The 21,700-nt window shown below is 62.5% G+C and overlaps 2 protein-coding genes across 7 annotated transcripts in view; one reads left to right on the top strand and one right to left on the bottom strand.

Annotated features, from left to right (window-relative positions):
• The first annotated feature begins 6 nt into the window (after positions 1-6).
• Positions 7-21,700, top strand: part of LOC111145554 (syntaxin 1A) — a 22,995-nt gene continuing 1,301 nt past the window's right edge. The window contains exons 1-10 of one of the 6 annotated variants that reach the window (XM_022500482.1): positions 7-51; positions 8,151-8,228; positions 8,418-8,517; positions 11,124-11,198; positions 11,891-11,964; positions 12,064-12,172; positions 12,267-12,340; positions 13,126-13,263; positions 14,686-14,796; positions 15,065-16,476. In XM_022500482.1, the coding sequence (XP_022356190.1) occupies positions 22-51; positions 8,151-8,228; positions 8,418-8,517; positions 11,124-11,198; positions 11,891-11,964; positions 12,064-12,172; positions 12,267-12,340; positions 13,126-13,263; positions 14,686-14,796; positions 15,065-15,142 (867 nt within the window). In that variant the 5' untranslated portion in view covers positions 7-21 and the 3' untranslated portion in view covers positions 15,143-16,476. Of the gene's footprint in view, positions 52-7,941; positions 8,229-8,417; positions 8,518-11,123; positions 11,199-11,890; positions 11,965-12,063; positions 12,173-12,266; positions 12,341-13,125; positions 13,264-14,621; positions 14,928-15,064; positions 16,477-21,700 lie in introns of those variants that run through there. The other 5 variants (XM_022500483.1, XR_002640478.1, XM_022500479.1 and 2 more) reach the window with 5 other exon arrangements.
• The window catches only part of LOC111145555 (BUD23, rRNA methyltransferase and ribosome maturation factor), an 11,498-nt gene continuing 6,919 nt past the window's right edge, over positions 17,122-21,700 (bottom strand). Inside the window, exons 11-12 of the mRNA XM_022500484.1 lie at positions 17,513-17,602; positions 17,122-17,387 (exon numbers count right to left, since the gene is read on the bottom strand). Of these exons, the coding sequence (XP_022356192.1) occupies positions 17,333-17,387; positions 17,513-17,602 (145 nt within the window). The 3' untranslated portion in view covers positions 17,122-17,332. The remainder of the gene's footprint in view (positions 17,388-17,512; positions 17,603-21,700) is intronic.

Below are 21,700 nucleotides of genomic sequence, written 5' to 3' on the forward strand. Positions count from 1 at the left end.
GCCGCTGCCACTCCCGGGAGCATGAAGGACCGAACCCAGGAGCTCCGCACGGTGAGTCCGGCCCCCGCGCGCCGCCGCTCGCCGCCCGCGCCCCGCGCCCCGCGCGCCGGCCGCTCCCCTCGCGGCCTCGGCGGCCACCGGGCAATAGCCCCCTGCGTCCCCGGCCGGGCGGGAGGGCGCGGCGCGGAGCCCGGGACCCCGACCCCCTTCCGGGTCCCGCCCCTCGGACCCACTGGCTGTCACGGGCTCGCGTGAGCTCGGCGCCGTGGGCCCGCGGGCTGGCGGCCGGAGCCCCGGGTCCCGGATAAACTTTCCCGCGCCCCCTTGTTTTGAGGGGGTCGGAGGGCTATTACCGGATATCCGCGGCGGGACGGAAGGTTGACCTCGCCCGCGGCCCGCGGAGCCGGTCCCGTCTCTGTCCCCCCACGGTGCCGCATCACTGACCCTCCTGTCCCCCGGCACGGGTGTGGGCAGAGGGCGGGACCGCAGTGGGAAGGGGCCGGGGCGGTCCCCTGCCCAGAGCCCAGCGGCGGGGCGCGCTGCGGAAACCGGGCCGCCGGGTGGGGCCGGGCCCCTCGGGCGGGCGCTGTCCCGCGGGGCGCCCCGCCGCCTCCGTCACCTGTAGCTCCCATCACCTGTGGCTCCCCACCCCCGTCGCGCTCGGGGTTAGGTGCCCGCCCCAGTCCCTGAGGGGTCGGATTCGCCCCCGGTCCACCTCGCTGGCTTCCTGGCAGCCCCGGCCCGCGGCGTTTTGAGGTCTTCCGGAGTTCCTGGTCTGAGTCCAGCCTGAACCTATTTTTCCACCTGTGTCTCGGGGCCCCCCGGGGTGTGGCTCCTGGGGCGGGGTTTGGGGGAAGTAAGAGGATGCGCAAAGGCTCTGACCAGACTGAGCCCACCCTCTCCTGGCCCTGACTGAGACCCCTGCCGCCTGCTCCTCACTCACCCTACCCCTTCACCCCTGTCTCCCCTGGACTCTGACATTTATGAGGACATTCTCACCTCTGCCCTTAGAGATGGCAAGCCTGGGGGGCATGTGGGGGAATTGAAGGAAATGAAGCCTGCCTGTGGGGAGGGGGGCATCAGGACTTTAGACCAAGCTGACGCTTGTCGGATCCCCTAGCTAACCACCATGCTGGCTGGCAGGTGCCCTGCCCACAGTGCTGATCTGGGGTGGGGGGCAGCTAGCTCACGGGCTCCTCTGAGCCCTCCCTCTGCTACCCAACTCAGATCCAGAGAACGAGGTCCTCATATGGAAAGTTTCAAGTGTACTTTGGGTTTTTGAGCCTGGCTTGACCTGTCTGTCCAGAGGCTCCCTGCATTTGTGCCCCATCTCTTCCATTGTACCAGTCTTGTCTCCTAGGCAGTCTGGAGCTGGGACCTGTACTCCTGCCTACATCTCCCCCCTTGCTCTGACTAGGACCCCCCCCAGCCAACAGACCTTTTATTCCTGGCCACATGCCCAACGCCCAGGGTAAACCTCAGGAGATTTCAAAGGAAGAAGATGGTCCCTCATGTCATATATGATGTCTAAACACTTCCCCCGCCAGCCCTTGCGGTTGCCCTCAAGCTTCCTGTGCTGTGTTGAGTCAGAAAGAATGTTATCTCAGCGATGAGTGGCTGTGCGGTGCGTTTGCTGATGTTCGGACGCCTGGTGGGTCAGACGGGAGTGTATGTGGGAACCAAGTGGTCAGGGGAACACAGTCCTTTACATGTGACAAGCTGTCTGGCGCATCAGCCTTCGTCCCCTCTCCTAAAGGGGAAACTGAGGCATGAGAGAGCAAATGGCACCCCCGGTAGTTCAAAAGGGACAGCAGAAAGGGGTTTTGTCCCAAAGACAGTCAGACTTAGGCCTGGCGGGGACTGGAGGCCCGTGGGGGCGGGGCATGGGTTGTAGGGAGTTTGAACCCAGGACTGTTGCTCTGGGGTGTGTCTCTGTGACTCCCTCACCCCCATCCCCCCACATATATACATAAACAGTAGCCTTGGGGCTCCCTTAGATGGCGAGGCCTGGCTTCTCCACTGGACCCCACCCCGCAGGCATTCAGAGCCAGTGAAGGCTGCTGTCCTCATTGGCGGGTGGTCCTGCCCCCTGGGGGTTTCCAGCAGCCCGCAGGAGCCCACACAGGGTGGGGTGGGACAGCTAGTCTGGGGGAACCTCTCATTCCCACAAGTCTCCCTCTGGGTGTTGGGTTCCCACCTGTAAAAGGAGAGATAAGAAAACCTAGAGCCCAGTTTCTCAAGGCAAGGGGTGGTCACCTGAGTCTGACTCCATATTTAAGAGAGACCTTGAACCCCAGGAGTCAGAATCCCCAGGAACCGAGAGGCCAGTGTGCAGGCTGGGCTGGACAGAGGTGGTGCTCGGGCCAGTGCCTTGCACCCCGCCAGCCCTCTCTCCCACCTCCCCTCCTCCTTCCACATCCAACGCCACCACATTTGGAAGGAAAGCAAAGGGAGCTTATTTATAAAAGTCACACTTGGGGAAGGAGCTGGCGCATTTCCTCAGCGCTCTGCAGGCCGGGCCCAGCCCTCCAGCCTTCGCCAGCATCCGCTCCTCACGCAGCTTGTCCTGTGGTTGTGCACACGGAGCAAAGGGATCATCGGGGGCCCTCAGAGATCAGAAGGGCCACCCAGGGGTCTCAGAGGGGCAAGGACTAGCCCAGGGTCACAGAACCAGAGAGACTTAGGGCAAGATGCCCCACCCCGGGCAGCCCCACCTGGCATGCTGCTGCCTCCTTCCCCCCTATTCGGAGGCCTTCCTGGTTTTTTTTCTGAGATCTTGGAGCTCACCCACCCTTTCCTGGGTCCAGGAGGTTATTTATCTTCGTGCTGAGCCCCATGCAGGACCTGGGGCCTGCCGCGGGAGCCGGAGGACAGAGAGGAGGGAGCGCGGGGGCCGCCAGACCCCGGAAGAAGGGAACCTTGGGTGGCCCAGAGGGAGTTGGATAGAACTGGGAGGAGGGACCCATGTGAGTAAAGGCAGAGAAGCTGGAATGCCCAACCAGGAGAGAATGGAGGGTGGTCTGATGCCTGCTCACTGGGGGCAGGCCTGGGTGGGGAAGCCCACCCCTTCCCACTTTCTCGCTGAGAGAAAAGAGACTTGGTGTCCTGGGCAACACCAGGCAGGTTCTTGCCTTAATCTCTCTTTGCCCGTTTCATCCCTACAGTGCACCTGGCCAGATCAGCCTTGCAAAGTGGAAGACTAGGGATATAAGAGTAGGCCTCCTCCCTCCCCTTACCTCCCTGGGGTTTCCCAGAAGAAACAGTGGGTTTCTCTTCCAGAAGAAACCTGGGGTGCAGCCAGAATGATCTTCAGGGATGATCTAGTCTTTCCTCTTTCACAGATAGGAAAACCTCCTCTTTCACAGATTGGAAAAGTGAAGTCTGGAAAGGGCCAGGGGTTTATTGAAGGTCCCGTGGTATGTTGTGGTTTGGGGCAGGAGGGTAGTATGGAGCTGAAGCCGGCTCCTCTCCACCGGTGGAGGCTGCCTCCTGGAGCTGCCCTGGGGCCCCCAGTCAGGGGCAAGGATCTGGAGGTGAAGAGCAGACACCAGATGGGGAGAGGGTGAAGGGATCAGATGGGGGTGGGGGGGGCTCTTTCCTGGAGACCCGGTTTGGCCTCACGTACCCCTGACTCAGCGCTGGGTCTCTCTGCTCTAGTGGTATTGACTTCGATTTGTCATTAAAAACAAGAAGGGGAAAAAAACTAGCCCTCCAGGCGAGGCAGACAACAGCCAACTCCTGCTCCAGAGGAATGAATCAACACAGGGGCTGGCCTCACGCCATCCATCCCCAGGGACGGGCCTGGAGGCTGCTGGCCTCCCAACCTCTTAGAGGAATCACACTTCTGTTTCCAGGAAGGTATCCCGGAATCCTGGGGCCTCTGCCAGCAGAGACCACCAGGGCTGTCTGGCCTTCTCTGGAAGTGCAGGGCTTCTGGCCAGGGCAGCCTTCGTCCTGGATGGCTTGTCCCAGAGGCCTCATGAGGCCAGAGCCTATCAGAGAGGAGAAAGATCAGACCACTGGTTCTCAACCCCGGGGCGGGGGGCTTTTTAAAAACTTAGCCTTACCAGCCCCAAACCCCTAAATTCTGATTCCATCTCTCTGGGTAGAATCCTGGAAGCCGGGTTTTGGGGTTTTGGGGTTTTGGGTTTTTGGGTTTTTTTAAGCCTTCCAAGGGATCATGGTGCTGGACCACGTTTAAGACCCAGTGAAAAGAACACCGCAACAAGGTAAATGTTGGATGGATAGGAGAAGGGGAAGAAAGTAGATGTACCCTGGTTTCTGATTTGGGGGGACCCTTGGGAATGGGGGTTTCAGAGGAGGAGCTCAGGAGAATGAGGCAGAACCTAGTTTGGGCCAGATGGCCGGTAGGTTGCTCATATGATGATGGGCTGGGTTTATCCTAAAGATGCTTGCGACCCCCACCAGGCTCCAGCTGCCACCTCAAGTCCCCAGTCCAGTCCAGCCCTCTTTCTGGTGCTGTGACTGTCACTCATAGAGGGCTAGCAGGTTTTCAAGGGAGCTGGGGTCCTCATGATTCTAAACCATCTGGGTGCTCCCTTGGTGCGTGTCAGTGATGCCCGCCCTGACCACCCCCAGGACACGAGGACATGCCAGCCCAGTTCCTACTTCGTTTTGGGTCCAAGTGTGTCTGGGCTTGGGGCTTGTCATTTATTTAGTGTCCAGTGAAACTTGGCTGGGATCTTAGTTAATCTGGAGGATGTCTCTAGAAAAGTGCCACAGGGCTCCGGCTTAGCTATGGACAAGGTTGCAGGGAGCCCCAGAGTCATGAGCCATCAGATTCTCACAAAGTGGAACAAGGATTAGAACAAATGAAGACATTAAGCAAAAAAAAGTCCTTCCCTTGAGCCTAAAATCCAACCAAGTAGACAGGGGTGGGTCAGGGCTTGGGGATTTTCTGGCCAGGAAGTGCTGTATGATCACTTATACTGATGTCTGGTTGCATTAATGAAGGTAGACCACATAAAAAGAGGGAGGGGATGGGTCAGCTCTTTGGTACCACTTAGACCACAATCAACAACAGAATGAGTTTATATCATGTACCGCAGAAGAAGACAGAGGCTGAACCAAACAAGTCTGGGGCAGGGGTTGCAACTTAACTTAGGGTCCCGGGAGGGATGTGAGGGGAAGGGAATGGTCAGCTTGAGGAGAAGAACCCAGGGAAGGTGTGGATGCTGCCGTCAGATCTCTAGCAAGTCCAGCCGAGGGAAAGGGCACCAACAGGTTTTTCATGGCTTAGGGCCACAATAAAGGGACAATTGGGGCAGCCCAAGGTAGGCAGAGCTGCCTGGGGAAGCCTAGTGAGCTCACCATCACAGAAGGTGTGCAAGCTGAGGCCAAGGTGGCTTTTCAGTGCATGGCTGTGGTTCCAGTAGAGATGTGAACATTGTGTGGGGACCCAGAGGAGCGAGATACTGACCTGGGGGAAGGCTTCTGGAAGGAGTGGCATCAAAGGATGGTGGGAATGTCTGCTTTGTGGAATCAGCATTCCAGGCTGAGGGAATTGCACTGAGGCAGGGGAGGACAGCGGGTGAGTTGTGGAGGCAGGGAGATGGTTTAGGTGGGGTGTACCAGGGTCCAGTTTCAGGCTGCGCCAGTGAGGTGGCAAGGGGCAGTGGGTACAAAGTCCTGTGGAGGAGGAAGCGCCAGGACGTGGTAAGGAAGGGGTCTCCATGGAGAATCCCCTCAAGGTTTTGCTTGGAGTCACCACTGCTGTGACCCGGGCTGCAAATTCAGGCCCTCAGTCCTCCGAGCGGCTTTGGGGCCAATCCGAATGCCACCTTTGGGGTGTACCCCAGCCTGGGAGCCCCAGTCAGGCCCTGGCCCCAGGTGTCCCCTTCCTCAGCTCTGCCCTCATGGCCTGGGGGCCAGGGGGGAGAGCGTGAGTGTCCTTCCTGCCAACCCTGTGTGGGAGAAACTCCCCGACTCCAGCTGTCAGATTTCTGGGGAGGCCATGGAGGGGGCAGGTCGGAGCTGCTGGATGCTGGAGAAGATCCATCCTTATTTGACGGATGGGCGGGCAGTCGGGGCCCCGGCCAGGCAGCAGGCCAGATCCCAGGGGTCTCTGGCAACGGCTCTTGTCTTTGGAAACTCTGATGCCCTTGTCTTTGGCCCTAGCTGGTCATTACTCTTCTTGGGAGAGCACCTGGAACATTCTCCTTCTGTCCTTTCCTGTCCATCCCTCTGCTTCTCTAGATGCCAAGAAAGACAGGGCAGGCCACTGAAGGGCAGGAGTTCCTGGGGCCACCTCCCAACCTAGCAGGCTGCCCCGGAGGGGGAACTGGGCTCCTCCAGACTGCACTCTGCCTCAGTTTCCCTAAGGAGTGCTCCTCTAGCTTAGGTCCTGCTCCTGGCAGAGTTCAAAAGTGTGGAAACGGCTTCTAGATTCTCTTTGTCTATAGGTGGGCTTGGCCGGGGGGAGGGGGCCACCGGGTAGCAGCCACAGGCACTTGTGGGAGCAAGGATTTATTTTAGCTGCTGGGGGAGGAGGTGTGATCTCCTGATGAGAGGGGCCTGTGAGAGCCGCCTCCATAAAGCTCCCAGCCAACCCCTCTGCTGTCTGGTCCCTCTCTGGGGGGGCAGTGGGACCCCGAGAGCCCCAGGGGCACAGCCCTTTACAGAACATGCTGTGCCTTCCCACCCTTCTTCAGCCTTCTGTCCCTGCAGCCAGGTGTCCCTGTCCCCACTGCACACAGGAGCAAAGGGACTCAGAGGGCACGTCCCTCAGCTAGTCACTATGCTGGGCACAGAACCTGGGTCCCTCCTCAGCAGGCCAGCTGGGCCCAGCCTCCTGGGCCCCCCAGCTTCACCGTCCCTCAACCCCTGACTGCCCGGTCCCTGGCCCGGACCAAGGTGAAGGCTGGCGCTGAGCCCGCTCACACCTCCTCCCCGTGGGTGCTGAGAGCTGAAGGGGTGTGATCAAGCCTGATAACCCCAGTGTGAGGGGCCCCTGGCCTTGGCCGTGGAGGGGGACTTGCCCTTGCCAGCAGAGCGGGCTGCCCCCAGCGATTCGGAAGCGTGTAAGGCGAACAGTGACGAGCGCGGCCGGCACACTGGGAGTCACAGGTGTAATTGCTCAGCCCCATTATGGGTGGCTTTTGTCCGGCTGCTCCCAGGGTGGTGGGGTGGGGCCTAGGGTAGGCCCCGAGCCAAGCGACATGACTGGCCTCTCAGGCTGGTGGGGCCCAGCTCTGGGCCTGAAGGGAAAGAGGATGGAGGTCTGATGTCAAGCGTGACAAAGGGAGAGCTGGGTTTGCAGGGCTGCGCACAGCCGGGATCTCCCAGGCCTGCTTCAGGCACTGTGGGACAGCCCTCCAGTCTGAGCCAGCCTACCTTCTCCAAGGCAGGTATGGGTGGCATGGCACCCAGGCCTCCCACGCTTGGACTGCCCCCCCACCCCCCCACCCCCTGCCAAAAAGGAGCTTGGGAACTTTGGGCTCCATCCTAATTAAAACCACTGCAGGGGGGGGGCACCTGGGTGGCTCAGTGGGTTAAAGCCTCTGCCTTTGGCTCAGGTCATGATCTCAGGGTCCTGGGATCGAGCCCTGCATTGGGTCTCTGCTCAGCAGGGAGCCTGCTTCCCTTCCTCTCTCTCTGCCTGCCTCTCTGCCTGCTTGTGATCTCTGTCAGATAAATAAAAATCTTAAAAAAAAACAACAACCCATCGGGACTGGGAAGTAGAGAAGGCCGGCTTCTAGGCAGTGTGTCCCAGGCAAGGTCCGTGAGTTGGGGCCGCTGGCTGGGGGGCCAGGCGTTTCCAGCTGCCCCTTAGGGTGAGGGGTGTGTCGGGAGGGCCCCGGTTCTGTGGGAAAAGGGGCAAGCAGCTGGGCAGGGGAAGGAGTCCTTGGCCTAGAGGTAGAGACTGGGCCCTGTCACCAACTTGAGAGGCAGGGCCTCTGTCCTTACGCTGGGGCCCCAGGCGTCCTCCAGGTCTCACTGTGGCTGGGAGCTGGGGCACAGCCAGACCTTGTCCCTGCCAAGAGGACTGAGGACAGAGGGTGGCAGTCAGGGCCCCGGAGCTGAGCCCACCAGCCTCCTGCATGTGGATGCTGGGCAGTTGGCAGTCCCAGGCCCGGCGGGACCCCGTGGGGCCGCTGCAGTTCCACTCACGTGTGCACACGCCCGCGCAGGCCAAGGACAGCGACGATGACGACGATGTCACTGTCACGGTGGACCGGGACGGCTTCATGGATGAGTTCTTCGAACAGGTGGGAGCCGGCACAGCCCACACCCTCGAATACACCGGGAGACCTTGGAGGCGGGGGGACCCATGTCACACCCCCACCCGAAGCCTGGTCCAGCCCCTCTGAACCGGACCGCCAGCCCCAGTCTGGTCCAGCCCCGGGGCCCGAGAGCGCCCTCCCCGGTCTCCTCCTGACCGAGGCCCTGGTGCACAGGTGGAGGAGATCCGAGGCTTCATCGACAAGATCTCGGAGAACGTGGAGGAGGTGAAGCGGAAGCACAGCGCCATCCTGGCCTCCCCCAACCCCGACGAGAGTGAGTGTGTAGGACCAGGGGGCAGCGTCCTGCCGGGGAGGGGCTTCTGGATCCCCAGCACCCGCGCTGCTGGGCATGCCCGGTGTGGGGAGGGCCCCGTGGAAAGCTCCAGGGAACGCAGCTGGCCCGGGGCAGGGGTCGGTGCCCAGTATCCCCACTGGCCCCGGGTCTCCACCCAGGCTGGCATGGAGTGGGGGACCGACCTTGGGCCAGGTAAGCTGGGTCAGGGGGTGCTGCCTGGCTCAAAAGGAAGCCTCTCTGCCCAGCCCCTCCCCTTCCCGAGCCTCCCGGGGGAGCAGATGGCCGCGCCGAGCTTCAGCGCCGTGGGAGGGCGAGTCGGCCAAGCGGGAGGAGCTTCCGGAAGGAGCTAGCAGCCCTGGCACCTGGCCACTGGTACCCCGGAGCCGGGCCTTCCCAGGGCTCCAGGAAGTCACCTTTCTCCTGCACACAGGGAGCCTCTGTGTGTCTGCATTGCACTCTGTCCCCAGACAGGCCCCCCAACCCTCCTGTTGCAGTTCCTGGCGAGGTGTTGGTGACTGCCCAGCCCTATGCCGGGCTGACAGCACGCAGGTCCGAGGTTCCTTCCCCTCGGCCCTGGGGAGGCGGTGATAGTGCGGGCGCCCAGGCCTGTGATCTGAGCGGGTGTACACTGCTCCTGCTGGCTCGCCTCCTTGCCCCACCCCTCCAGCCCAGGGGGCCCCAAGAATGCAAGGGGGAGGGTCCCGGCCCTGGATGGCCCAGGGGAAGCCCTTAGGGCTGGGTTTGCGTGTGGTCTCCTGCTGTGTCTCCCTATCCCTGGCCCCTCGGCCCGGCCTGCAGGCATCCTCAAGCCCCCAGAAGAAATCTCTCCGCAGCCCCCAAAGTGCACTGGAACCCGAGGCCAGGGCCAAGCTGAGCTAGCCCAGGGCCAGACACTTAGAAAGCAGTATGAGTCTGCTGGGAGCCGGGAGACTGTCCCAGGAATGGGTGGGAAAGAGAGGGGGGGCCCCCCCAAGACAGGGCCCGTGTTCAGTATGGCCATCACGCGTTGCCCCTCTCCCCAGAGACTTGTCTCAGGTAGCAACGTGTGATGTCATACGTCTTCACGCATGCGTGTGTCTGAGTCTGGGTGTGTCCCTGTGTGGGTCCCTCCTGCTGAGGGTCGGAAGGCGGCTGACAACTGGAGCAGAGTGCTGGAAAGAGCTGAGGCCCTCCTCTGCTGGTGGACAGGCCGAGTGTGGGGCCACAGAGACGCCAGTTCCTTCCTCTTGTCCCACCTTCTGCACAAGGTGTCCCTGCGTCAGTCAGTAGCCACCCGTTCGGAACTGCCACTGTGAGCCAAGCAGTCAGGACTGGCCAGCGGTCGCTGATGAGGGCAGGGGGCTCCCCGGTAAGGGTTCCAGACCAGAGGGAGCAGTTCCCGAGGAGCCACCGGGAAGGACGGCAGCGAGTGGGGGGCTTTCCCCAGGCCGAGGCCTGCTCTGCCTTCCCTGGGGGCTGCCATCTGGGCTGGGCTGTTTTGGGACTGAGCAAAAGAGGCAGAGATGTCAGAGCAGCTGATAACCAAGTTTCTTTTGTTTGTAAGAAAGAGGCACCCTCCTCCACTCCCTGAAGCCCCCTACCTCACGACCTACTTAGGAGGTACCCCCCAACCGATCAACAGCTGTAAATGCTCCTCCCACCCCCCCCTCTAGGAGGGGCCCAGCCCCAGAGGAAACTAAGGCTCACCCAGGAGCTTGGGCCTGGTTTCTCCAGGAAGTCAGAGTCCTGGGGTTGCCCTGAGGCTGGGGCGCTGTCACCAGCACCCCAGAGGGAAGCACCCACCTGGCCCCACTCGGCCAGCGTACCACTCGCCAGGGGTGGAACAAGCTGGGAACCCCCAGGGCTTCTGCCAGCTTTAGAGAGAGGTTCCAGTTGGAGCAAGGGCCAGAAACACCAGGCTGTGGCCTTCCCCAGCTTCACTGTTACAGGACTGGCCACCTGCTGCCCCAGGGCTCTCTGAGCCTCTCTCCGCCAGCTCCCATCCAGGCCTGGTGCCTCGTGCCCCCAGCCACCAATTAGGCGTCCAGCATTTGGTCTCCTCTGAGCTCAGCACCTGGGAAAGGGCACCCAGTAGAAGGTCTGCCCCACCCTGGGTGCTCTGTTGTTGGGGGCTTCCTTCAGCCTCCCCGGCCCCTGGCTCGGTCCCTCTACTGGCTGGACGTCTGGCCCCCCCGGCCCCCCAGAGCTGCCAGGTAACTCTAGGTGAGCCCGCAGCCCCCCCCCTTTCGACTCAGGCAAGCATCAAGTCAGTGTTCCCCAGCGCCAACTCCAGCATCGCCAGCTGCTCCACAATTATTTCTGCCTTAAATTTAGACCCATCTGTTATCTGCAGGGGGCGGGAGAGCCAGTGAAGGAGGAGGGGAGGCTCCTTGGAAGGCAGCACGGAGGGGTGAGGCTGCAGCTGGGGCGGCCCCGGCCCAGGAGCGGAGGGGCAGGCAGAGCCTTAGCCGGGACCAGGGGGGAGACCCGGGACCCAGGGTCTGCCCGGAGCCCCGTGACGGAGCCCCCTGTGCCAGGGGCTGAGCCTGTCAGGTAGCAGTGGGGGCGCCCCGGGCGTCTACCCTCTACCCCTTCTACCTTCCCAGAGACGAAGGAGGAGCTGGAGGAGCTCATGTCCGACATAAAGAAGACCGCAAACAAAGTTCGCTCCAAGTTAAAGAGTGAGTCCGGGCTCCATCCGGGCCCTGGCTGGAGGTGGAGGGGCGCGCCGGGCCCATTCCCTCCGCGTCCCACGGGTCTCCCTAGCTTGGAGGGGCCGTTACGTCTTGCTTTCCGTCGTGAGGTGCCACTGCTCCCTGGCCAGGCTTGTTTGCGCCGGGCTCCACTCTGGGAATTGTCCCCCACTTAAGCTAAAGAGGGTTCAGGGTGTGGCCAGCACCGTGTTTGTGGGAGCGCAGAGGTGCACGGGCCCAGGGACCGAGGGCCTGCAGCTTGGGGCCACCAGGGACTCCCCGCCTGGCCCTTTGCTGGCGCACAACCTTCCTGAGCAGAAGGCAGCCACCAGACCCAGTGCGCAGCAGGCACATACACGCGCACACACACACGCACACGCACATGCACACACACACGCACACACACACACACACAGCTTGCGGTGTGCCTGAGGCCTCACGGGTGCGCATATGTGCACACGCCGAAACCCGCAGCGCGCCCAGATGGGCCCCTGACGACCCCTCCCCCAGTGTCTGGTGCATCCTCTCCCTCGGCTTCCTGTGACCACCCCCCAACGCCCAGTCCACACTAGACCCTCCCCAGGGGAGATCCGGAGCAGAGCCTGGGTGTGTGGGTCCAAGAGGGACAGGACAGTGGCGAGGCGGACACGTCATGGCTCAGCGTCCCCCTGTGCCCCCAGGCATCGAGCAGAGCATCGAGCAGGAGGAAGGCCTCAACCGCTCATCCGCGGACCTGAGGATCCGAAAGACACAGGTGCTACTGGCGGGTGTCCAGCGTGGGCTGGTGGGCGCTGGAGGCCCTGGGGCTGTGTGGAGCTGGGCCTGATACCTGCACCCCCATGTGGCACCCTAGCACTCCACGCTGTCCCGCAAGTTTGTGGAGGTCATGTCCGAGTACAACGCCACGCAGTGTGACTACCGCGAGCGCTGCAAGGGGCGCATCCAGAGGCAGCTGGAGATCAGTGAGCTCGGGGGGGGTAGGGGAGTGCGGGGGCGGGGCAGGGTTGGGGCCGAACCCTGCAGGTGTGCAGGACTCAGTGCGATCCCTGCTCACAGCTGGCCGGACCACGACCAGCGAGGAGCTGGAGGACATGCTGGAGAGCGGAAACCCAGCCATCTTTGCTTCCGGGGTGAGTGCGAGCCTCCCACCACTACCACCACCCCACCGCACCCCTGGCAGGGACCCCTGGTGTGTGTGCAGAGTGCTGGGCCTGGGCAGTCTGTGCACACATCCACCTTGAGAGGCCCATTTCAGGGACGGCGGAGTCCCAGAGGAAAAGGGACCGGACTGAGGCCACACAGATACTAGTGGCACAGGTAGAATGAAGACCACCGTCTCCTGGTTCCTCTGTCGGGTCCACTTCCTTGCTTCTCCAGTTTGCCACTGGCCAGGGGCTCCTTCCACCGTCCTCAGGGCCTTGTTCCTCTCCTGGGAGACATGGTGCCCTTAAGCCGTCTCTACATTTAAGTGACGCTTGAGCAGCGGGGGCTTCCCGAAGGAGGCAGCCCACAGAGCGGAAGGCAGCTAGGGGCTGTGGGTTCCAGGAGAGAAGGGAGGAGTAGTTGCCCTCTCTGGGAGGCTGACTGGAGGGTGGGGGACGGGGAAAGGGAGAAAGGAGGTTAAGGCCTGGGTCCTCGGGGGCTGTCAACTTGGCCTCCCTACAAGGCTGCTGGGTGGTGACTATGTGGTGGGCACAGGGGGCCTCACATTAACGCTGAGAAGTCGTCCCAGAGAAATCAAGTAACAGCTAGCAGGAACCCAGCAGGAAGTGGCAGAGCACTGTGGCTGGGAGGGAGCAGTCACCCATCCCCGATCCTCGCTGCCTTCGCCCTCCGCCTGCCGTCCTGGCCGAGGCCCCCCGCCCTGCCCCTGCGGCAGGTTCCCAGGTCCCAGCCCACTGCTCCCACCCCCTAGATCATCATGGACTCCAGCATCTCAAAGCAGGCCCTGAGCGAGATTGAGACGCGGCACAGTGAGATCATCAAGCTGGAGAACAGCATCCGGGAGCTGCACGACATGTTCATGGACATGGCCATGCTTGTGGAGAGCCAGGTGAGAGCCCGGGCCCACGGCCCTCGGCCCGCCGGCCCCCAGCAGCCCCCAGGGCTGCACTAACCCCCACCCTCTCTGCCTGACATGCTGCCCTGCCCGGGAGGGACCGAGTCTCCAGGTAACTCACCCCCTGCTGTTGAAACCACCTCCGGGGCCGGGCCCACCCGAAGGACCCTCGGTCCTTTGCATGGATCTGCTTGGCCCACAAGGCCCCGCATGGCCCCGCATGGCCCCCCACCCAGCCTTGTCCAGCTCACCAGCCATTTGTCTCGGGGGCATAGTGGACGGCTGCCTTCCCAGGGAGCCGAAAGAACAGCAGTGACTAGGACAGCGGGGCTGGGAGGCGCTGCTTCCTGGAGCTAATGTCTGTGGGGCGGAAGGGCAACAGAAGAGAGTGACAAATGGAATGTTCTCTGGTTGTGCCGGGTGCTCCGGAGAGGTTAGCAGGAGGCAGTGAGATAGAGCGGGGGTTCTCCAACTCGAAAAGGGCCCAGGAATCACTTGGAGGGGCTTGGAGGTTTCCTAGTCCCCATTCCCAGAGATTGGTAGGTTGGAGAGGGGGCCGGAGAATTTGCGTTTCTAACAGGCTCAAGGCCGTTGCTACTAGTCCCAGGGCCACACTTAAGGTGGTAACACCGTAATAGCGTCCCTGCGGTGGCTGCTTTGGATGGGGGTGGTCAGGGAAGGCCTCTCTGAGGAGGTGGCATTTGAGCTTGGAGGACTTCCCGGGGTGAGAAGAGCGGGACCAGCAGAGCCTGAGACTGGCAAGAACTGGGCTCACTGAGGAGGTGGTGCGGCTGCGGCTGCAGCTCGGTGGGAAGTGAAGGTGAGGCAGACAGAGTGCTGGCCTTGGATTCCCTGAAGTGTGGGTGTGGTGTGAGCTGAGTCAGGAAGCCGGGAGGCCACCAGGAGGCTGCTGGGGCGCAGTCCATGGCGACACCAGCAGGGGCAGTGGACTTGGGAGAGCGCGGCCGCTTGTCACGGCACTGCTGGTGGTTGTCTCGGGCAGCGTCCTGGTGGGAGCGGCCTTGGGGGGCTGCTGGGACCAGATTATGGGGCCCAGGAGGGCTATGGGCGTAGGCAGGGATCCTTGGATGTTGAAGTCAGCTGGAGCGGGGTGGAACCCGCATGTCTGCGAGGAGGGAGCGGGACCCTGTCCGAGCACCCGCTGCCGCCCCTGCCTGCCCCTGCCTCCCCCTGCCTCTCCCGGCCCCGGCTGAGCACCCTCTGCATGGTCTGCACCCCCTTGGCTGGAACTGCATGGCCCAGGCCCTCGCTGGGCGCCTGGCTTGAGGGGCGCAGGTGACAGGCTGCACCCCACCCACCTCACGCCCCCACTTTTATTTCTCTGACCTCAGGGTGCTTCCCCAGAGTCCTACCCTGAAGGGGGCCGGCTGGAGCTCACGGGCGCCGGCCCTGCAGGGGGAGATGATCGACAGGATTGAGTACAACGTGGAACATTCGGTGGACTATGTGGAGAGGGCCGTGTCTGACACCAAGAAGGCCGTCAAGTACCAGAGCAAGGCGCGCCGGGTCAGTAGCCCCCTCTGCCCGTCGGAGCCCCGGGGACCTCCGCGGAGCCCTCCCCACTCTGCCTTGACTGGAGCCCTGACCCCGAGGCCTTCAGCTCCCCACAGCCACTGCCTCCCTGGGTGCATTCCAGGCGGCACCTTCCCCAGTTCTGATCCTTGTGCCCCGGGCCCCCAGTCCTCAGCCCCGCTCAGGGACCCCTCTCCCTGGGTGCCCCGGCCCCGAGCCTCCCCCGAGTCTGAGGCCGCCCCTTCCCGCCCGCCCCGTGCAGAAGAAGATCATGATCATCATCTGCTGCGTGGTCCTGGGCATCGTCATCGCCTCCACCTTCGGAGGCATCTTCGGGTAGAAGCCACCCCACCTGCCACTCTGCTCGGGACAGTCTGTCTGCCCTCAGGAGGCCCGCTGGCTGCCGCCGCCTTCTGGCTCGGAGCCCCTTCCTTCCCACCCGGTACCGCTCCTTTCTCGGCCGTAGGGCCCTCCGTACCCCCTGCCCTGAGCCGTCGTGTGCATGATCTCTGTGACAGTGTGTGTCTGTACCGAGGAGCCAGTGGGGTGGGGGCAGGTCCACAGGGAACAGACTCGGGCCCTGGCCCAGGCCACGTCACCCCTCCCGGGTCGCGCTGCCCAGGATAGCCATGCTCCCCTTCCCCTGCCGCCCGCAGTCCCAGTCCAGCCCAGGGTCTGCCCTCTCCCGGGACCAGGGCGCTCGCTAGACCCCCAACCTTGCCTCGTCAACGGCCCATCCCGCCCTGACCTCTGTTCTCTCCAGCTGTCCCCCAAAGCCGAGCCCCCTGAGGGGTGGGGGCCAGCTGGCCACATGGTGCTGCTTTTCAGGTCAGGGGAGGGGTGGCCCTGAGAGACAGCCCAGCTCTAAGCCTCTAACAGCTCATCACTGCCAGGGAGGCTCAGGGTGTCGTGGCCAGGTGGCTTCAGGTGGCTTCTGGCTTGGTCAAGACCAGGCTCCCTCCCCGGCCTAGGGGCAGAGGCCAGCAGGTCTTAGCTGCCTCGTCCTCCCTTCCCACATTCCTCCAGCCCCAGGAGCAACCCCTCCGGGCTATGCCTGACCCCAGTAACATTCTAGAGAGGTCGTCCGGTGCCTGGTTTCCAGCCACCCTCCGAGCTCAGGAGGCAGTTGGGGCCCACCGGGCCTCTGCCCTAGCCGAAGCCCACACCCTGGGCCAGCCACCCTCCCCGGCAGGCCTGTCAGGGTCTCAAGCCATCGTTGTGTTGCATGTTTGGGACAGGGGTCCCTGCCCTCTTGTGCCCTGGAAAGTCAGACGTCACCTCAGACCTACAGTCACGTCCTGCCCTTGCTGCCCCCCCACGGACATGCCACGTGGGTGTCTGGTGTCCGGGATGCAGCACTCCGCAGCCAGCCAGGGAGGCGGACCGCCCTCCTCCCCGTCTCGGGGCTTCTCCAGTCAGAAGTGTGCCCCCACCCGAGAGCCTGCCCCCTTGCGGACGGGCCGGGCGTGCGCATGCGAGTGCGTGCGGCAGGCGCAGGGCCGCAGCCGGCCCCGCCTCCCCTCCGCTCTGCTCCTGCCCAGTGACTGTGACCGCCGTCTGTATTGCCTTCTTGAACAGCAACTTCCCTCCCCTCCCTCACCCCCTTTCACCAAAGGTCTTGGTACAACCAGCTGCCCATTTTGTGAAATTTTTATGTAGAATAAACATTTGTATCTGTACCCTGCTTCTGCTCTGGATTTGTCGCTGTCCCCGTCTTAGAACTTAGGGCTCAGCGTGCAGAGCATGAACAGGAAGGAGGGACTCGGGCAGAGGATCCCCCGTCCTCCCTCAGCCTCCAGATCCTCAGGCCCCTCCACCCCGGCCTGAACGTCTCCACTCCTGCTGGAAACCTGATGCCCGCGTTCTGTACTGTGGGTCCATAGTTCTCCCCTCCCCCTGCTTTTCCCACAAGTCACAAGCAACCCAGAGCCCCCCGCAACCCAGGGCAGGAATCGCCTTCCCTCTGACCACTGGGCTCAGGCCCCAAAGGCAACCACGTGCTGGGCCAATCAGCAGTTGGAGCAGCTCAAGGCCAAGGTCAGCCCAGGCCACAGGCTGGATGAGGCCTTTAACCCAGGGGCAGCCGGAAGCTGGGCGATGGCCTCAGGTCAGCGGGTCCCACAGATGCTCTCATCCGGCCCCACCTCCCCTCATCGGCCTGTGCCGGGTAAGCGGCCAGAGATGGAGTCCTGTGTCCCCTGTACGCTTGAAAGTTCTTCAAGCCTCAGCCGGACCCGGGGCATCAGGCAGTAGCCCTGACCAGTGGAGGAACTCAAAAAATGCTTTTAGGGTCGGAGCTGGAAAATGCCAGAGCCACAGTTCCACGGAAAATCATTTATTGCTTTTAGAACAAAAACTTTTGTTAGTGAACAACAATGGTTAGAACTTGAGAACTTTCCTGTAACAGTATCTTGTCAGCTGACGAAGGAGGCACTTCAACAGAGAGAACTCCCGGCATGCGACAAGGCGTGCGACAAGGCACACGACAACGGGGCACAGCCGGGCCGTCCCAACATGCCCCGCTCGCCCCTCAGAAGCGGGGCTTGCGCCTGCGGCCGGTGTACAGGGTGTCCGGTCTGACCTCCCTGTGGCAAGAAAGAGCCCAGTCTCAGAAAACAAGGACCAAAGAACCCCCAAGACCCCTACAAATGCAAGGGAGCCGTGAGCAGCCCAGACCCCGTCCTCCCCAGCAGCCTGGCCTGGCCCTCACCTGCCCTGCCGCCTGCGGCGCGCCTTCTTCTCCAGCACCCACTGGCGGCTCTTCCTCACCAACCCGCGCCTGGCCATCCTGTACGGGACCCTGCGCGGGAGATACCGCTTGGAGGGGACGGAGGGGATGGAGGGCACGGCCTGGCCCCAGGCTCACCCACGCAGGGCACCACGTGGCTCCTCCCCAAGCCGGGTGGCCTCCGACGCCCCTTCCACCACAGAAATCCCCACGTTTACACCCCCCCCATCCCCCACTGATCTTCCCAGGGGGCCGAAGCGGTTTCAGAAAGCCAGCAGGCGGGGAGAAGCCCCCCATTCCCTCCCAGACGTGACTGTGGAAGCGAACTATCTGCTTCGGTGTGTTTACTGGGGAAGGCACGGAGCCCCGCTACTTTTGGGGCAACACAGGCGCAGATCGGCTCCCGAGAGCCTGGCACTATCCTAGGAGAGCCAGAGGCCCCGTCCCCGGTGCAGCCACTTGAGCCCCTCGTGTGGCTGTGGGTCAGCACGCCTGGGACAGACCACGTGGGGGCTCCCAGCAGCTACAGGTGTCTGAGGCCGGAAAACGAGGCTGCCAGCTTGAGGCAGCCCCGACAATGACCCTCCAGGACTGATCTTGGCCTCTAGCCCTGGCTGAGGAGAAAAGAGACCCCTCACACAGCCCTGTGGGAGAGAGGCCCTGAGAACAGGGAGAGCCTTTGCCCCCCCAAACCACATCCCCACCCGGCAGTTGCGATCAAGTGGATTCCAGAAGAATTCCCGCCACGGAGGGCTGCTCGCCGTCTGCGCAACCACCATTCCCTGATCACCTGACCGCACGAGCCGGGGATGCCCCATGGCGGCTGAGAGCCAGCCTCAGCTCTGAAGAGCCCACGACCGGGCCATGGCGGGGGCCAGCCACACCAGGCAGAGTACGTGCAGAGGCCCAGCAGCTGCTGAGGGAGCGACACGGGAAGGAAAAGCAGAGTCTGGGAAGAACAAGACGGCTGCTGAGGTAAGTGGGTATCTCTACAGGCAGAACGTGGGGCAGCACCAAGACCTCAGCACCACGGGGCAGGGGGGCTCTGAAAGGACGGAGCAGAAGCTTAGCGGACAGAAGAGTCCTGTGCGCCCAGGACTAGAAGGGGAGGGCGCCCAGTGGGATCCTGCGCGTCAGAAGCCCTCGTTCCCTCCTTGCCTGAGGGCCAGTCCACCGTAAAACCCGTCTGCTACTACTTCTCATCTGTTCTCACCTAACAATGAAGTCGGAATCATCAAAAATAAACAAGGGACGCCTGGGTGGCTCAGTTGGTTGGGTCGCTGCCATCAGCTCAGGTCATGATCTCAGGGTCCTGGGATCGAACCCCATATCGGGCTCTCTGCTCAGCGGGGAGCCTGCTTCTCTCGCTGCCTCTGCCTCCCTCTCTGCCTACTTGTGTGTACTCTCTCTGACAAATGAATAAAATCTTAAAAAAAAAAAAAAAAAAAAATTAGGGGCGCCCGGGTGGCTCAGTGGGTTAAAGCCTCTGCCTTCGGCTCAAGTCGTGATCTCAGGGTCCTGGGATCAAGCCCCAAGTCGGGCTCTCTGCTCCGCAGGGAGCCTGCTTCCTCCTCTCTCTGCCTGCCTCTCTGCCTACCTTTGATCTCTGTCAAATAAAATCTTTAGAAAAACAAAAATAAAAAATAAATAAACCAACCAATCTGAGGCGCCTGCATGGCTCAGCCAGTGGAGCACGTGGCTCTTCGTTTTGGCTCAGGTCATGGTCTTGACACCAAGCCCCACTTCAGGCTCCGCACTCAGTGTGTACGCTTGGGATTCTCTCTGCCCTCCCTGCCGCTCCCGCTCTCCACACACTTACATATATCAATACACAAATAAATACGTTAAAAAAAACTACTCTTTAAAAAAAAAGTATCTCAGAATCTTGCTTGGTTTATGGGCAAAGAGTGAGCGTGTTGTCCCTTCAGGAAGCAGGGGGCAGGGACAGAAAGCAACCTAGACCCTTCGGCGTGTGCAGGCAGGGGCACAAAGAAGACGGGAGTGCGCCCACGACCGGGGGGCAGGAGCCTGAGGCACCAAGTGCACACCAGGAGGCACCTGCCACATGGGGGCTGGAAGGGCAGGACCACGCAGTGGGAGCCTGGGGGAAGGACGAGCTGGGGCGCCAGCCGTGAGCCACAGAAGGAACGACGGGAGGGAGCTGTCTGGGCAGACGAGGCGGTGTGTGCCCCAGACCAAAGGTGCCGAGAGGAAAGTTGGTCGGAAGCGGCAAATGCCACAGGGGGACTGTCGTCAGAGCCAGAGAACGATCAGAAACTACAGGGACGGGAGAAGCGTCAACTATTCTCCCAAGGACGATGGCCTCCTGCTAGCCCCTCACTCCAGGCTGAGGACCTGCAGAACTGGAGACCGTTCCATGCCCGACACCACGCCGAGCCCGAGCACACACTCGCTCTGCTGAGCGCGCTGCCCGGCGGCGGGCTCTCCCTGCTCTGGAAGCAGACGAGAAGTTGAGTTAGCACGTGTCGTCTGTAGACACCGCGAGAGACAAGGGGAACCGTGCGGTGGGCGGAGGGGGCTGAAGCACGGGCGGGTCCTCTGTGAGGTGGGAGAGGGCGCCGCTCGCTGGGAGCAAGGGGCGGGCCCCACAGAGCAGAACACATCTCGGAGAGCCCCCCAGATCCCCGTGGGAATGGGCTGAGGAAGCTCAGGGAACCGATCACAGTGGGTGGGGGGGGGTGTTCCAGGGGGTCAGAGGACTCCAGTCTGTGGCGGACACAGGGACACACCCGTGCTCTTCGGCACTGCGGCCTTCCAAACTCATTCATTCTCGCCCATCGTTCCTCTTAAAAATATCGGTCTTAAAAACCCTGGGGCTTTTCACTCCCATCAACCACAACAAAGAAAGAACCACCTTTGCGGCCTTACCATCCATTATCCGGCCAGCGAACCCTGCACACCGCTCACTGAGCAGACCTGCTCTGACATTAGGGACATGCCAGCGGTCCCCGGGTTCTCCTTCCGGGTGGGGACACACCCGACCACCCAGGAAACAAAGGTGCGGGCTTCCGAGCAGCGGAAGGCGGAGGGGAATGAGGGTAAGGAGAACTCAACCAAGGACACTAGAAAAGTGCCAAGACAGAATCGCCCTTTGTAGAAAATGAAGGGAAAAGGAAAGGACTCGTCCTGCCGCGGTGTGGAGGAGAAATTCGAAGGGGCAGGGAGGCCTGCGCGGCAGTGTCTGCGTCAGGCAAGGCGGCGGCGGCGACGCGGGCTGGGGAGGCGACGCGGGCTGGGGAGGCGACGCGGGCTGGGGAGGGGCCGCCGGCTGGACAGACACGGGCGCCAGGAGCTACAGGACGCGAAGGACTGGCTGGAGCGGACGTCAGAACGACAGGACCGGGGAAGGGGAAGGGCGGAGGGAGGGAGTCTTGGGGTGAACGACCAGAGCTTGGCTTGGCCCCACACACGTGCGAAGTCGGGAACGGACACTCGGGGGGTTGTTCGGCGGCCGGAGGCGGGGCCGAACCCGCAGGCAGAAATCTGGAGCGAGGAGGCTAGGGCTGGAGGCCAAGGCAGCAGACAGAGAAGGGGTCCATGCTGGGCGCCCCAGGGTGCTCGGAGAAGGAAGCGCCAGCGAGCCAAGGACCAAACCGGGGTAGCAGGCGGGGGCCGGCTGAGGTGAGCGTCAAGGGAGCGAGAGGCTGCGTCAGCGCTGACGGAGCAGGGGGTCTGGAGGACAGGAGCGCGCAGACCGGGCAGCAGCCACCGGCTTGCAGGACAGAGGCTGCTGTGGCCTTGACCACAGTGACCGGCAAGGACCGGAGGCGGGGCGGGGAGCAGGAGTGAGAGAGCTCGGCGGTGCCGCAAGAGGCAGGTGTGACGTCGGACCCACGGGGGGCTCCCGCGCAGGGGCGGGGCATGGGCGGGGCGCGGGCGGTTCGGGACAGACTGCGCAGCACGTGTGCGCGCGGATGGGAAGGGGCCCAGAGTGGACAGGAGCATGCAGGGGAGAGGGGATGGGGGCGTCCGCGACTCATGTGGAGAGGGAAAGCAGAAAGAAGGCCACGGGGCTGTCTGGGGACATCCAGCAGGGCCCCAGCCGCCCAGCCTGAGGCGGGGGCAGGCTCAGGCCTGGGAGGGCTCCCACTGTGTCACCACTGGGGTGCCACTGTCCCACTTGGACCTGAGAGACCTCGTGACAGCGGA

The sequence above is a fragment of the Enhydra lutris genome, unplaced genomic scaffold (assembly GCF_002288905.1).
Source record: "Enhydra lutris kenyoni isolate GAN:26980312 unplaced genomic scaffold, ASM228890v2 scaffoldscaffold13, whole genome shotgun sequence".
NCBI classification, from domain to species: domain Eukaryota; kingdom Metazoa; phylum Chordata; class Mammalia; order Carnivora; family Mustelidae; genus Enhydra; species Enhydra lutris.